Consider the following 16980-nt stretch of genomic DNA (forward strand, 5'->3'; position numbering starts at 1 on the left):
CAGTAACAGTAATAAATCACAGCAATAGTACATTCATGTAGTTGTAAACAGCGTGATAATATATTAAGTAATCCAAAGTATTCAGAATACGTTACTCTCATTGAGTAACGTAACGGAATACGTTACAGAATACATTTTGGGGCATGTATTCTGTATTCTGTAATGGAATACATTTTAAAAGTAACCTTCCCAACACTGATCATGTAAATGTCTGCATTTCTTCTATTCTTCTCTCAGTTCGTGAACAACAGACAGCTGTACCAGTAAAAACACAGAACAGGGAGGGCTTATTGAATCACGATTACGTGCTGACAGATGTAGCCTCCGGCATTTACAGGTATGATAAAAACAGCAGAGTTTCTCTCCACCCACAGTCACTGCTGTGTAGCTTTTTGAGGTAAGGTACTGTACTCGTACTGTAAACATTCTTAAGCAGCTTGATTTACACTTTTTTTTTTTTTTTTACCTCTTTTTGCAACAGTTTTGTGGTGTTGGTATTGTTACATTATTAACGCTGAAAAATACTTTACAGTCTTATGTAAAAGACTTTTGGGCACGTCGAAGAAGAAAAACGAGTTTGTGTAATGAGAATTAAAGCTAATCTTTACACTTCTTAATGTTTGTTTTCAACAGCTTTCAAACCCTGCAGCTATGCCTCCTCCAGGTGTGTGCATGAACATCATCAGTGCTCGCCACATGAAAAATGGCTACGGGACTGTCACCAACCCCGAGAGGTTCCTAAACCAAGACTTCCACCAGCTGAAACAGTACTGTCTCATCCAACATATAAGGTACATCGATGAGATGTTTCCCCCTGACAGAAATTCAATCGGCAATGGGATACTGAATCCTTCTGACCTTGACCTAGTGGTGTGGCTGAGACCAGAGGTGAGTGTTGAATTGGCTGAAAACCCCAAATGCAATTACATATAATCATGAAAGCTGATTGAGGAGAGGGTGTGGTCTGTGGCTCTGCTGCAGAGGAGTGGTGGGGCATTGGGTTTGGTGGGCAGTGCCAGTGTAACTGATAACACCAATCAGTCCAGCTCTGCAGCTCCTCTGCAGTGGAGCCGAAGGCCACGCCAATGCTCTAACAATCTACAGATCTAGATAGTTAAGGCTCTTCATGAAGCATAGAAATCTGCTGATTCATTTGTACGTTGGGTTATTGGAACCTTTGTTTCATAGTGCGCCTGAATGCTTTACCAACCACAAACGAGGATGCACATTTTAGCTGCATGAAGTATTTCTTCAAGGGAAACAAAGACAAAACTGTATGAAACACCAACTGTTAATTTGCCAAATGATTGTTAATGTTTGTTTAACTTCTATAACTTTTGTTGCAGTAAGCCCAATAATAATAATGATGATGATAATAATAAAGAAATAATCCATAAAGATAACAGTTTGTTTTGTTATTTCAGAGAATTGTTAAAAATCCATCGTTTGTTGCTGACGGGGTGTCCAGGTTCGACTTTGGTCAAGGTTGGGTTAGTAAGTATACTTATTCTTTCACTTCTTAGTGTCAATCTAACCATAATCAGCACAATTACTACTGCAATATCTGCACAGTAAATCATTCTGACAACTCAACTACATATTTTTACAGAAAACTGCTGGTTTATTGCCTCTATTGGAGCTCTGACATTTCAGAAACACATCCTTGGACAAGTTGTTCCACTTGAGCAAAACTTTGATGAGGATTACTGTGGGCTGTTCCACTTCAGGGTATATCCAGTACCATAATATCATTCATACCATTGAAAAAGTCAGTGGTAAAATGTTGTTTAAAGTTGTTTAAGGAATTACTTGAAATATTACTAGTCTTTTGTTTTGATATTCTGCCGTTGTCGAAGATAAATCTCTAAAAGCAGGTTGCATTAAACAGTGCATAAAACCTTTTCGCTTTCTCTTCTCTCTCAACTGCTTAGTTCTGGAGATTTGGAAGATGGGTGGATGTCATCATTGATGACAAACTACCAACAATTGATGGCAGACTCATTTTTGTCCACTCCAGAGATCCAAATGAATTTTGGCCAGCTTTGCTGGAAAAAGCCTATGCAAAGTATGTAAAAACCCTGTGTTATTTCTCAGTTTACAGTGCTCTTTGTGGGAGTTATTTGTCAGTAAAAATAACAATATATCCACTTTTTTCAGGGTGTGTGGTTCCTACACAGATATGAATGCTGGAACTCCTGCCGAGGCATTGGTAGACTTCACTGGTGGGGTCCACATTTATATTGATCTGTCAAAGCCCCCTCCAGACCTGTGGGAAATGATGTGTCGAGCTGGTCAATCCAAGTCACTGATGGGTTGTGGGACACCACCGGGTGTAAGCATTGATTTACACCACATAAAGCAACATGCTGCCTTGTAATCTTTGTTTTGAAAACAGTCTGGGGTGTCTGACTGAAAGATCGGGTGATAAAAAAGAACCTTCAGAATAATAGCTCTTAGCCCAGAGTTATCTTCTCCCAGCAGAAAAATAAAAACACTGTGTTGGGATTGTTCCATTTTGAGAAAGTTGTTTGACAACTCCCCCATTCACAGTGGCTGGAAATCTACCAGTCACATTAAAGTAAACAGCACCGCCCTATTCAAATATTTCACTGAAGTGCAATACCTAGAAATCAGTACAGTTTAAAAGAATGAAGAAAATCCTGTTCATGTTAATGCAAGAGTGAACCACTCTCAGAGCCATAGTATGTTGTGAAAAGAAAACACTGGTAAATGTTTTTGACGATCATGTTTTTAGAGAGATTTTTTATCAGAAGTCAAATTAAAGTATAATCAGTGTTTTGCATGTAGTATCTTTCTAAATACCTTAAATTACAGCAGAACAGTACCAATACTTTGCGGGTTGCATTTCTGTTTGTATGAAAGAATATTCACCTTTTTCATCATGTAGTTTATTTTAATTAATTAATGACCCATAAGTGGCTCCACAGGATCTTGTTTTTCAGAGTTTGGCCCCTCAAACAGTAACTACACGGATAAGTCTTTTCAGACAGAGAGAGCTACTGATACATTAGACTCTGAAATACCTGTCCAGATGGTTTACTCTCATGATGTGTGAAAGCACTTAATCCAGCAGAAGCAGCTGTCTCATATGATGTATGATAATCTTGCTCCTTTTGAATAATAATAATGTTGATATATCCTACTGTATGAGTAAATGAAATTTAATTTGCTGACACACGAGTAATGCTAACATAAGCAACAATATACTGGTTCTTTACTACTTTGAAAAGCCAAAGTTTGCTAATATGATTTGGTTTTCTTTTAAAATTTGCCAATTAGCCAACTCAGCTCGTTCTTGTGTGTTCACTATTTATTCCCTGCAAGAATCAAAAGCAAAATGATATTTTTCTTAAGTTGTGCTAATTTAAACTGAACTTGGAATGTTTACATGTGTTAATTCTTTGTAGGAGACAACTGAAAACAATGTACTACCAAATGGGCTGGTCCAAAGCCATGCTTACGCTGTCACAGGTGTTAAACAGGTAAGGTCTGGCATTTATTTAAAAGATAATACAACATGCAGCAAACTAAAATAGAGTGGTTGTTAACGTTATATTAGCAAGAGTTACGTTTTTAAGTTTCTAATGATGTTTACCTCAGCAAACGATTCATTTCATTCATTTTAAGGTAACAAAGGTACTGAGCTTGCATTTACTGTAAAGCAGTGTATTTTTTTATTAAAGAAACTACGAATGAATGCTGTGGTTTCCTTTGGTGTGCAGATGATTAGCCGAGGGCAGATGGTGAACCTGGTGCGTTTGTGGAATCCCTGGGGCCACGGAGAGTGGAATGGAGACTGGAGTGATCGGTTAGAGCATCTTGCACTCACCATTTCTCTGGTTTTGTACCTCAGGAGAAAAAATACTGAGATAATTTAGCAGTGGTGGAATAGCATTATATATATATATTTTATGCTCACAGGGAAATATCAAGAAGTCCTGTGTGTTTTGTTTTAGTAATCTCCTCAATGATAAACTTAAAATAAGGGGCGATCGTGGCTCAAAGAGTTGGCAGTTCGTCTTGTAACTGGACAGTTGCCAGTTCGAGCCCCGGCTCGGACAGTCTCGGTCGTTGTGTCCTTGGGCAAGACACTTCACCTACCGAAGCGAGGCAATATGGCAGCCTCGCTTCTGTCAGTCTGCCCCAGGGAAGCTGTGGCTACAACTGTAGCTGCCTCCACCAGTGTGTGAATGTGAGAGTGAATGAATAGTGGAATTGTAAAGCGCTTTGAGGGCCCCGTAAAGCGCTATATAAATGCAATCCATTATTATAAATACATTTTTAGGCATGCAAGGAAGGGCTGAGGATATGTGGATTAGAGGCATGAGAAGCTTTTCTGTTGGTTTCTTATCAGCGTAATCTCTTAATTATGAACTTCTTATGTAAGTGAAGAAAAAAACCCCACAGATGGCAAGTTTTGACAGGATTTGGAGGTTTTATTCTTTTATTCTAGAGTTTCTTATTTTGAAATACTTGATGATTTTAGGTGTGGTTTGTCGTTTGGAGGCATTCTCTAATGGCTCTGTTTGAAACTATTGAAACAAGGTCTGTCTTGCACACGAGGCAGAAGAAAAAGTCTCCTGACAGCTCTTAAAGACTCTTTGTTGACTGCAAAGGTCACTATTTCCCACATGTCATCCAAATGAGTAAAGAGGAGTAGTTGTAGCTTGAATGAGCTTAAATTTGAAAAGTTTAGAATATGACAATATTGTATTCATATACCTCCTCTTCCTTCTCTGAAAAATTTCCAAAAAGGTCACCTCTGTGGCAAACTGTGAGTCCTCAAGATCGAGATATGTGCCTAGCAGTCTACAATGACGGGGAGTTTTGGTAAGAAAAATCAAAATGTGACAAATGCAACACATTAAGTAGTTACACAATAATAAGTTCTTACCATAATTAAACAAAAGAAGAACAAAAAGATGCTTTCTAACCCTAAGTACTCAAAGGTTTTTGTGTTACACATCTCTATGCTCAAATGCTTAAAAGTTCAATTAGATTATATAGTTAGTTTCTTTGAACATAGTTTAATAGAATAATATAATAATATAAATAATAGAATAGCTAATCGAGGGCAAAAGAGTCTATAGAGTTAGAATTTGACTTCCAGTGAAAGCTGCTAAACAAAAGCTGCTACGCTTTTGTGTAGATTAAATCAACAAACTGTTGCAGAATACATGCTTTTTATATTTCTGTTCATTTTTTGTTATCGTCCATTATCAGGAAACTGCCAGAACTCATTATTACCTAAATTTATATTTGTTTTCAAGGATGAGTCTGAAAGACTTCTGTAAGACCTATTCACTGCTCGACATCTGCTGCACGTGTCCTGACTTCCTGGATGGAAACTCTACCTGTCACTGGAACACCTCCATTTATGAAGGTCGATGGGTTGCAGGAACCACTGCTGGAGGCTGCATGAAGAACCCTGGTATATCCAAAAGCTCTAATAAGTTAAATCCTCATTAAATGCCTTAGTTATGGAAATAAATGATCTCTTTGCTACATCCATTTGCACAGCACCACATGCCTTTTAGCAATTCTAAACTAATTGCAACTATCATTTATTTCCTTTGCGCTATAGTCAATCTTTGTAGACTACAGTGTGACCAAAATCCTGACCATACAATCTCATTGACTCTGAAACGGTTCCTTCGAAGATGGGAACAGGTCTGTGACCACCAGCAGTCAGTTATCATCTTCAAAGTGACTTTGATGCTTCAAAATACCAATAAAACATATAAATATGATCAAATGGTAACCAGAGATAAGCACAGGAGTTGTGCTTATAATGAGTGACTGTAATGTGCTGCCAATCTGTCTGTACTTATAAATTAGAAATTATTTGCAAACATTGTCAATCTGTCTGGCAGTGATTGTAGTCAGAGGATAATTTTTTTTTGGAGACAGGGTACTTCCTAACATGTCATGTGGCCTATCCAATGACCTTGGAGGTGCCAAGGCCAAGGAAGTGCTGTGTTTACTCTAGTGTGACTGAGCCATTAAATATAATTGCAATAATTTGGGAACTGTGAAGAGAAAGTGTCATATTTCTGTGGAGTCAGTCTATTGTCTTGTAGCTGCTTGTTAAGGTTTACTTAATAATAATGGAAAACTCCAAAATGATTTCCTTCTTTGCTTTTCAGAGAGCTTCTGGACAAATCCACAGTATCGGGTCAAGATTGATAAATCATCCAGTGAATGTGCTGGGAAACAGGGTGAAGTCAACATGCTGGTGTCTCTCATGCAAAAGCCAGATAAAAGGAATAGACTCCTGGTCCAGATCCTCTACATTGGATTTTCTGTATTTGAGGTAAAGATGAGCCTTTATTGTTTCCATCACACTGGTTAGATTGGTGTACTCTGCACTGCAAGTGTTGAAGTCATGTATTAAACTAATGAAAAGTGGGAGTTTTGTGCCTCATTTACAAAAAACCCTTCAATTCCTAAAGGTAATCATTAGTTTCCATTTAGCTTTTATAAAGTCATAATTCACGTGATCTAAAAAAATTTTCTGTGATTTCCTCTAAGGTGCCTGAAAACGTGAGTATTTTCCCACAGCAAACATTTCATTTCACAATTTTCAAATAACAGGACTGAGACAGAGTGGAAAAGATTAAATATCTGTTTCAAACTAATATTACAGTACATGGCACACAGGGGGAAATTCCCAGCCTCTTTCTTCAGTGCAAGCAAACTTGTTGCCTACACTAAATCCTACAAAAATGCCCGTGAGGTGATGGAGTTAATGATGCTGAAGCCTGGTGAATACGTGATTGTGCCATGCACCTTCAGACCCAATGAGACAGCCTCCTTCATCCTGACCATCCTGTCCAAGGCAGAGACCCACGTGCAGTAAGATACTTGCAATCTTATACACTACACTGGCAAAAGTATTCACTCACCCGTCTAAATCATTTAATCCAGGTGTTCCAATCATTTTCATGGTGTATAAAATCAAGTACCTAGGCATGCAGACTCCTACAAACATTTGTGAAAGAATAGGTCATTCTCAGGAGCTCAGTGAATTCCAGCATGGCGATAGGATGTTCCAGTAAAGGAACTCTTAATGCTTCAGCATAACAAAGCATTTTTGACATGCTTCCAACTTTGTGGGACCAGTTTGGAGATTACCCCTTCCTGTGCCAATAAAACTGCGTACCAGTGCACAAAGCAAGGTCCGTAAAGACGTGGATGAGTGAGTTTGGTGTGGATGAACTTGAGTGGCCTGCACAGAGTCCCAACAGATCACCTTTGGGATGAATTAGAGCAAATACTGCGAGTCAGGCCTTCTTGTCCAACGTCAATGTATGACCTCACAAATCTGCTTCTACAATAGAATAGAATAGAATTCAACTTTATTGTCACTGCACATGTCACAAGTACAAGGCAACGAAATGCAGTTAGCATCCATCCAGAAGTGTTTTAGCCATAATATAGATATATTACAAAATACATATTAGCAATAATATAGATATAGAGATATATTACAGAAATGGGTCTGTTATAGGTATCGGGGTACAAAATATGGGTCTATTATGGGTATGTTACAATGTACACGGTATGAAGGTATGTTCTATACAATCATTCATAAAAAAATCCCATCTACAATTCAGTTCAGTTTACTTCAATTCAATTGTATTTATATAGCTCCAAATCACCTTAAAATTCACCTCAAGGCACTTTGTATTTGAAAGAGAAGACACCAAAGATCAGATGACCCCTTTTGAGTATGCACTTGGTGACAGTGGGAAGAAAAACCTCTATTTTAACAGGAACGAGCTTCCGGCAGAACCAGGTTCAGGGAAGGGCAGTCACCTGCCATGAGAGCTTGGTGTGAGGAGAGGGAGACAGACATAAGAAATGCTGTGGAAGAGAGCCAGAGATTAATAATAACTAATGACTAAATGCAAAGTGGTGTGTAAACACATTAGAGAGACAAAAAGGTGAATGAACAAAAAACTGTCAATGCATCGTGGGAAGCCCCCAGCAGCCGAGGCCTACTGCAGCATAACAAAAATGCAACCGGATATCACGACAAAGTGTGTAAAAGACACGCCGGCCCACCATGTCCATTTCACACTTTGCCTCTTCAAAACGTGAAATGGACAAGCATGCAGAAGTTGCAGTACAGTAACAGCAGAGAGACATATTTTATTTCAAGCCAACACGAAAAATAATCACAGAAAAGTGTTTAAACACACATTATTAACACATTTAAATGTGTATATATATGCTTCTTCAGTTTCAGTTCTCTGATGTGAACTGAAACTAAAGAAGCTTCTTGGATGACTGTTGAAACGTCTTCAAGGAAACTTAAAGAAGTCCAGAAGCTTCAGAAAGAATTTTGAATGATGAATTCTATAAATGTGTGTCATTGGTATACTGACCTGTCAGTCTGTGTGGACCTGTAGTGCTGTGGTGCTCAGGTATCACATGGCTGTATCGTCCTCAGGGTCTATCACAAAGTTGTTGCTCCTGTGATCTCCCGAATGACAATCCTGCACACTACTTTTACTTGCTGGTGAAAAAAAGTTGTACTCATTCCTTTTATCTGTCCTGTGTCCTCAGTGAGAACTCCAGTGGTCATGAACATATGGGATTGGAAGAGGTGAATAAGATGGATCATGTTACATCATCCAGTAGAAACATATACTGTCAAATAATAGTGAAAATAACCCCTTGGTATTTGGTAGAGTTAATTCTGAACAACTGACCCCATACTCAGTCAGTTTTTAACCTTGGTTGTTTTTTGTTGTTAACATTGATTGAATGAGACAGTCTAATCATTAATATAGAGATAAAAACATGCTTAGAGCACCGCTCTTTTGCAGAACACACCAGTGGGAAAGAGTGAGGATGACGAAAGTAAAAGGAAACTGTTCCGTCAACATTCTGACAAGGTAAAGGATTGTGTCTCGTAACAATAGTTCCTTTTTTTGGGGGGGGGACATATGTCTATTTGCTTTTTTTTAATGAGTTAGATAATAAGAAACACTTAAAAGTAACCCAACCATCACATTAAGCTTTGATTACTTTCCAGTATGAAGAAGTGGATGCAGAGCAGCTCAAGATGCTCCTAAATGGAAAAATACTAAAAGGTTTGCACAGTAAAGTGAAAGGCTACACAGTTAAAATAATAATCCCATGTAGATGGTGCCGAGTGTCCTAGTATGATTTATTTTTTTATTTTTTAGGAGACTTGAAATCTGGAGGATTCACAATCGATGCCTGTCGCAGCATGGTAGCTCTGATGGATGTATCCTTGAGTGTCATATTGACTTGGGTGCATTTATATTGGCTTCATTTCAGCTGCTTACTGGAGCAAACCCTTACAGTAACTGCACTTACATAAAACATATTAACAGTGTACAAGTCAAAACCTGCCTGCCCTTTTACTCAATAATGCAAAAATGCAGTTTTGATATCTTAATGGTACCTTAAAAAGACATCTGTTACTGGAAAGCTGAATGGTGAGGAATTTGTTCGTCTGTGGAAGAAGGCTGTCACATACCAGGTACAATAAACATAGTAAATGTCAAAGATGTCATCACAACCCAAAGCCAGGGTTACCTGACAGGTAAATCAGAGGTGAAAGCAGGATTTGGTTTGAACACAAACTGTCACATTTGCATATAAGAACTCACTGAACAAAGGGAGCGACATGGGAAACATATATAGTGAGTAACAGGGCAGACTGGGCCATGGGAAGATTTCAGATTTGGTGATGACATCAGGAAAGCTGTAGCACACAAGAAAGAATGTTTATCCAGTTGCACATTGAGGTTTATTGCTCTGAAACACAGCAAAACAGCAGTTCTGTGTTACTGACGGCTTCCATTACATAACTGGCCTGCGTTACTTTTGTAAGGTATTACGTGTAATGGCCCTTTAGTAATCAGCCCTTAGTAAACAGAGTAAATGACAGACCAGTGAACAATACACAGCATAAGATTTACTGGCTGGTTTATCAAACATTTCTTATAACTTTTACTGAAACCAGCTAATTGTTTTCTATCATATTTCTGATGGAACAACACGGTTAAACAGTCTAACGCAGGAGACTAACATCACTTAGTGCGTAGCGTCTTCTTTGGTCACATTAAACACCTTATAAACAAGAATTACACTCCAAACATGTTACTTTAAATAACTATCAACTTTACATAAATGTATATAGTTCTCGTATACTGCTCTCACCTGAAACACAGCAAAACAGCAGTTCTGTGTCACTGACGGCTTCCATTACAATAACTGGCCCGCGTTACTTTTGTAATAGTGATGTTCGATTCGTGAACGAATCGTTCAATACTTGAGAATCACTTTACTGACTCGTGAATCATGATTCACAAGCCCAACTGACTCATTCCTGTTGCTGTTAGCAAACTAATTCCATTAGTAGAAATATATCTAGCTTATAATTAAAATTGTGGGGGAAACAACAGCCAGTTTCTTAACAAAAGCATTTCTGCTCTGAACTGGAAGAAAAAACCCTGAGTAGAAGCTCACAACAAGAAAATAGCTCCTCGGTTCACAGTAGCATCGCTCTGCTAACATGCTAACAGCACATTTGAGCTACTCACCCCCTCCCTTCCTGTGCTGAATAGTAAGCGTAAGCGAATCACTCAGGACTCGCTCACCCCCTCCCTCCTGTGCTGAATCATAGAGCAAACGAATCACTCACTCACTAACCCCCTCCCTCCTGTGCTGAATCGTAAGGAACGAATCACTCACTCACTAACCCCCTCCCTCCTGTGCTGAATCGTAAGCGTAAGCGAATCACTCAGGACTCGCTCACCCCCTCCCTCCTGTGCTGAATCATAGAGCGAACGAATCACTCACTCACTAACCCCCTCCCTCCTGTGCTGAATAGTAAGCGTAAGCGAATCACTCAGGACTCGCTCACCCCCTCCCTCCTGTGCTGAATTATAGAGCGGCTGAATTATAGAGCGAGCGAACGAATCACTCACTCCCTCACTCACCCCCTCCCTCCTGGCTCACAGCTTCTTCTTCTTCTTGGTTGGTAACCAATGTTAAGGCGCATTACCGCCCCCTGGCTCACAGCTCAGTGGACATTTAGATGAGAAAATATATATTTAACACATTTAAGGAAAATACTAATAAAATACAAATAAACAAAAAATGTTTATTAAGCAATTTTGATAGGAAATTGCTTAATTTTAGAAATGTTTTTGCTCTTTTTTGCTCTATAAAATAGTTGTTGTTTTTAGAATCATTCATCTTGGCAGTGGGACTTACATGAAAAGAGAAACAAATTAAGTTTGAGTGAAAATGTAAATTTTTTGCACTTTCTGGTCAACTGACTCAGTGAATGAAATGGCTAAAAAATGGCTAAAAACCCGATTCACTTTGGTGAGTGACTCATTAAAACTCGATTTAGTAAAAAGAATCAAATTTACCATCACTATTTTGTAAGGGATTATTTTGCCAGTCTCTCATTTGTCTGAGACGACACTGCCACCTACTGTCGAAACTAAATATCGCCTTAAAAACAAATCAGGTGGGAGAAAATGAGCTTTTTGTTCTGTGCAATGATATTAACTATTGTCACAACACAAGCAAAAAGGGATGAAGGCGGGGAGACACGAACATGTTAAAAAACTTCAACAAGAATTCTGTAGCTTGTTTTTGATCCTTAAAATACTCAGGATGCCACAATTATCAGGATGTTGACTTTATCGCACTCACACCACCAGACTACTCATTTTGTAGACTAATCCACTGTGTATATTAGGATTGTCTCAATGAGAGAGTTCATTCAACAGTTGATCATGCTACAAAGAGAAATCACTTTAAGTCCATAATGACGGATGTTCTAATGCATTTACGTGTAGTTATTACACAATTATCTATGAAGTCTTTTAACATGTCAACCATTGATTTTCAAATATCAAATACACCCCTACACACACACACACACACACACACACACACACACACAATGTGAAAAATAATTAAACAAAGATTATCTTACATTTTCAAGCAAGACTTTATATACAGTCTTCGAGCAAAAGTAACAAAACTTCACAAACTGAACTGGATTTGTTTCATTTTTAAGCATGTCTGTTTCTAATCTCTCCCTCACTGTTCTGTTTCTCTGTTATTTTATTGGTGGTCAAGCTGACTGCTTGGGAAAGGAAAAACTAAAACCAGGAAATGTCCCGGTGCTGCTGAGGGGCAGAAGGTCACTGGTTCTAACCCATGCAAACGTCTTATTATAAATATTCTAACATTATAATCGCTAATTATGTGCTTTTCACACAGGAAATTTTCTCCCGCTGTGATGTTTCGAAAACAGGGACGCTGTCACTAAGTGAGCTGAGAAATGCTATGATAGCCTCAGGTAGACATTTAATTTTAAAACCCATTTTAAGATACTGTTAGAACACAAAACTATCCTGTGATTATTGAGTCTTTCACATTTTCTATGTAAAACAATGGTATAGTTAATATTTTTAGAAAAACAAAATGAACATGAAAACAATGGTCCCTCTAACAATCATTTATTTAAATCTCTCCCTTCATGCAGCTCTGTATCAGGTTTTAGCTCAGTGTTTAGCTGTCTGCTTATTTTTGGTCACTCTCTGTAGTGGTGGCTCTCACACTATGTGGCACCCAGAAGCTGGTAAAGACCAAAAACCAAGCTTAAAGAGTCTAAATAAGTGGGCTATATGACTGGTTACCAACAAATTAAATTGTCATATTAAAGTTTTTTATTTGCAACATGTCTCTGCTTCCTCTATGTGGCCAAAATGATTATTTCTCAGGTTAGTAAAATACCAAACTAAGGCATTAAAGCAGAAAAAAGATCAGGATCCAGCTTAAAATCTACAATGAAGACAATAATGGCAATCATACATTCAGTATTAATATGTTCTGAAGGTTATGTAAACAGTATTTTTGTAAAGTATTAGCACTTGCTTTGATATTCTACACAAACCACCTGTCTAGCAGCGTGTCTGTTTGTATCTGGTAGCAAGCAGCCCTAATACAAACTCCACTGACTTCATCTTATGAACTGTATGTTGGTCAGGAAAGAAGATCAGCGACGAGATGCTGAATTTGATGGCTCTGCGTTACGGCACCTCGTCTGGGCACATTACTCTGGAGAGCTTCATCAGTCTAGTACTCCGCTTTGAATGCATGTACCGTAAGTAAAACTGAAGAAAATTACAGTAGACATATTTTATATTCTTCAAAGGTTAAAAGTTGTCAACTGTGGAACTTGAATTAGATTTGAATATCTGCAATATCTGTCTTTTCTCTTTATTTTCTTTACAATTAGAAATTACTCAGAAATACTCATTACATCACTGACGGGACATCAAAAGGATGAAGTCAGAAAAAGTTGTGAAACTTCTCCTACTTTTTCTTAACTATAAGGATTTATGTCTTTCTCCACAGAAATCTTCAACCAGTTGTCTGATGGCAAGGCTATGACTCTTCAGGAACCAGAGGTGACTACAGTTCATTTTAAAATAGTTAACGAATCATATCATGCATGCGCGACATCTTCTGTTTTCTTTGATGCGGTTACTGAGATTTTAAGGTATGAAACATTAATAATCTATGATTTTTTTATTGCAGTGGATGTGCATTGCAATGTACACTTAACCTGACAGAGAAGATGACCTGCAGGAATGAGAACAAAGAAGAAATAAACAAAAAAGAGTTTTTCAGCATGAAAAAAAAACTAATAATCATGATATGCAACCACTGGGTGAAGGTTTACAGTACATGAACGGGGCAGCAGAGTTAGACTACAAATCTGTGGGGAGTAGAAACTTTACAGTACAACAGATAGAACCGTGAGTGTGCAGCATCTGTGATTATTTTACATTGAAATCTTACATTTTTTACAAAAACTAATTCTACCAGCTGTATGTTTTCAAGTTCAAAGGTGGTGGTGCTTTAGAAGCGCAAAGTTTGTGTCAAATCTTTATAGCCCATGTACTCCACCTTTGCTAAATGCTTCTGAAGTTCATTTTAAGTGGGTTGCTGCATTTTCTTTTCCACTGCTATGATACCGTAAGAGGATTTATTTTTTGATTGTCTCCCAACCTAGAGTCACATTGAAATATGCAAAAAGCTTTTGGATGATGTGAGATTAAATTTGATGTCTCAGGAAGAAATGTATTCACTCTTGTGATTGGATAACCTTTTATCTAGTGCCATCAATTGGTTGAAACTTTACTTTGTTATTTAGCTGAGACCATGTGTGCCTGTGCGTGCAGCCTTATGGTGCCAGGATATCTGATATGTCTGTAAAAAGTGTTTCTGATAGAGCATTTTAAGTGGGTTACTGAATTTTTAGCTTGGAATGGATGTTTTTTTTATATTATTATCAGCTTCTACACAAAGAAATGATTCAAGCAGCTACGACAAGCATCAGAATTTCTCTCATCACGTACAATCCCCCTTTTTAGATGAAAAAATAAAGGAATGAAAAGCATGACATAAAAACTGAGCCTCACTGAACAGAGAATTCACAAACCAATTCTTTGGCCGCCATTTAAAAAACACTCAGATAAAATGCTCTGAACCCTAAACCTTTCATTCTTAAGCTTGAGTTTAAAGTTTTGAATTTACAACAGAGCCAGAAACTATTCAAAAATATGATGGTTGATTGTTCTGATTGTTCAACAGTCAGAGACAAAGGCGTCAGATATTTATTTGCATGTTTTTATTGATTTTACAAATAGCAATACAGTTGAAATAATGACAGAACAGAAAATTTCTTAGTTCAAAATAAAATATAATTTAGTTTTAAGAAAGATTTGCCAATGATTATTAGAATTTATTAGAAGTTCTTCATTTTAAAATCCCAGAGTACTATTAAAATATATTAAAAAATAAAGATTACATCATAGTTTTGATTACATATCAGTTAAATTATTTGACATATGGATGAAGCAGAAATTAAACATTTGAACAGTAATTTGAATTAAATTAAACAAATAAATAAAATATTCACCCTCAAGCTATATTAAAAAAAAATCACTGATTCATGATTATTGATTATTATAAGAATGTTAAAGCTAGGTATGTTTTTAGGCTGGTTGTAGTAGCATTTGTAGCACAGCTGTTAGCAGAGCAGTCAGCATTATAGTTGTCTGGGATTTTCCAAGCTCCACTTTCCCATTGGTTAGAGGGGCAGTGGTGGTGCTGTTGGAGCCTGGTGCAGGGGTGGTGCTGTTGGAGCCTGGTGCAGGGGTGGTGCTGTTGGAGCTTGGTGCAGTGGTTGTGCTGTTGGAGCCTGGTGCAGGGGTGGTGCTGTTGGACCCTGGTGCAGGGGTGGTGCTGTTGGACCCTGGTGCAGGGGTGGTGCTGTTGGACCCTGGTGCAGTGGTGGTGCTGTTGGAGCTTGGTGCAGTGGTGGTGCTGTTGGACCCTGGTGCAGTGGTGGTGCTGTTGGACCCTGGTGCAGGGGTGGTGCTGTTGGACCCTGGTGCAGTGGTTGTGCTGTTGGAGCTTGGTGCAGTGGTGGTGCTGTTGGACCCTGGTGCAGGGGTGGTGCTGTTGGACCCTGGTGCAGTGGTGGTGCTGTTGGAGCTTGGTGCAGGGGTGGTGCTGTTGGAGCCTGGAGTTGGGTTGATTCTGTTGCTGATCAGACCCACATTCAGTGTGTCCAGCTCTGACTGCAGCTGCCGGTTGATCCAGGTCTGAACTACAGTCTCATTCTCAAACAGCTTCAGATCAGGTAGATGCGAACCCACGAGGCCTTTAACGTTGCTCACAGTCAAATTCTGTGAATTTTAAATAAATAACAGAAAACAAAATTAGTCTGAAGCTGTTAACACACAAGACAAAGAAGCCAAATATAAATGCCTTCTTTTTAAATATTATCATATTATGTTAAATAAAGAGCATGAGAAATTTGAAAGACTACATATGGTGCTTTATGTTGCCAAAGCACCTAAATCAGGAACTTGGTTGACATTTATATATATCAGCAGCAGTTTAGCTATTTCTTATAAGAACTATTTAAAAAGAAAATCATAGTTTTCATGGTACAACTCAGACATATAATATAGTCACAATAAAAATTAGATGTAGGTGGATGTCCAAATCGTTTTACTTTCATTTCTTTAACAACTATTCTTACAGCTATAACAGCAGGGTCCAGACTGCTGAAAGTGCTTATGTCCATGCTGATGTTTTGTGTTGACAGTGCTACTATATCCTGCAGAGGTGCTCCACCTATCAAGAAAGGAAATGAAACAGGAAATTAGAAAGCAGTTTTACGAGAAATAGAGAAACAGCTACGCAAACAGACAAAATGTATTCTCACCTAGATGGGGCTTAATCAGCTGGTAAATGATACTGGAGCTGGACCGTTGTGAGCTGAAGGAAGTGGTACTGATGCCATACAGGACTTTCTTCTGCTCAGCTGAACATGATGACACTTTCAGAGGGCTGGCATTTCTGTCAAGGTGAAAGAAGAAAGAGACATGCAGTGTTACGTGTGCGTGACCACTCACATTTGGCAATGTTTTTGTATCGTTGAGCTGCAATCTGACACCAACCTGATGCTGTCTGGGCTGATGGTCTGCAGTGTACTGGTGTTTAGTGAGCACAGGTTGGAGTTAATAATGGTCAGCTCAGTGCTGCCCAGCGAGTTTCCAGAAGTGCTCAGATACTGAGTGATGATTTTGTTGCTCTGAGCGACATTAAAGAAAAGGTATCATGTAAGAATAATAAAACTATTAAGGATAAAAGTGAAATGAATTCCTCCTCTTATACCTTTGCTGCCTCCCAGGGTCCATCTTCAGCTTTCATTAGAGCTGCAAGGGTGTCAATTTTGGTTATGTTCCACTTGGATATATCGTCAAGTGATGCCACACGAGACACTGATCCAAGCAACTGGACATCCTGATCAGGAACCCCTGACGGGAATGCCTGCAACAATAGAGAATGTGCAATACTGTGTGCTAATGT

At 38.5% G+C, this 16980-nt stretch overlaps 2 protein-coding genes across 2 annotated transcripts in view; one reads left to right on the forward strand and one right to left on the reverse strand.

The window, feature by feature from the left end:
- Nucleotides 1–243: 243 nt before the first annotated feature.
- Nucleotides 244–13656, forward strand: LOC102784216 (calpain-1 catalytic subunit-like). The gene is made up of 21 exons (XM_087833268.1): nt 244–337; nt 634–888; nt 1425–1494; nt 1610–1728; nt 1932–2065; nt 2158–2332; nt 3429–3503; nt 3744–3829; nt 4777–4851; nt 5292–5452; nt 6168–6334; nt 6668–6876; nt 8593–8632; nt 8856–8924; nt 9065–9122; nt 9219–9280; nt 9470–9538; nt 12307–12385; nt 13076–13192; nt 13447–13499; nt 13630–13656. The coding sequence occupies exons 2-21, from the start codon at nt 652–654 to the stop codon at nt 13654–13656; spliced, it is 2082 nt and encodes a 693-aa protein (XP_087689394.1). The 5' UTR covers nt 244–337; nt 634–651.
- Nucleotides 13657–14710: 1054 nt separating this feature from the next.
- LOC102790815 (uncharacterized) overlaps nt 14711–16980 on the reverse strand; it is a 37741-nt gene continuing 35471 nt past the window's right edge. Inside the window, exons 86-90 of the mRNA XM_087833269.1 lie at nt 16786–16941; nt 16569–16702; nt 16334–16467; nt 16148–16242; nt 14711–15788 (exon numbers count right to left, since the gene is read on the reverse strand). Coding sequence (XP_087689395.1) covers nt 15093–15788; nt 16148–16242; nt 16334–16467; nt 16569–16702; nt 16786–16941 — 1215 coding nt within the window. The 3' untranslated portion in view covers nt 14711–15092. The remainder of the gene's footprint in view (nt 15789–16147; nt 16243–16333; nt 16468–16568; nt 16703–16785; nt 16942–16980) is intronic.

This window comes from Neolamprologus brichardi, chromosome 19 (genome assembly GCF_056152115.1).
Source record: "Neolamprologus brichardi isolate AB-2024 chromosome 19, ASM5615211v1, whole genome shotgun sequence".
NCBI lineage: Eukaryota > Metazoa > Chordata > Actinopteri > Cichliformes > Cichlidae > Neolamprologus > Neolamprologus brichardi.

Excerpts from the sequence above, each read along its gene's own strand:
- LOC102784216 (XM_087833268.1), top strand. The coding sequence starts at position 652 with ATGCCTCCTCCAGGTGTGTGCATGAACATCATCAGTGCTCGCCACATG. Across the intron at positions 1,495-1,609 it reads CTTTGGTCAAGGTTGGGTTA|AAAACTGCTGGTTTATTGCC; the intron begins GTAAGTATACTT and ends ATATTTTTACAG. Across the intron at positions 2,333-3,428 it reads GTTGTGGGACACCACCGGGT|GAGACAACTGAAAACAATGT; the intron begins GTAAGCATTGAT and ends AATTCTTTGTAG.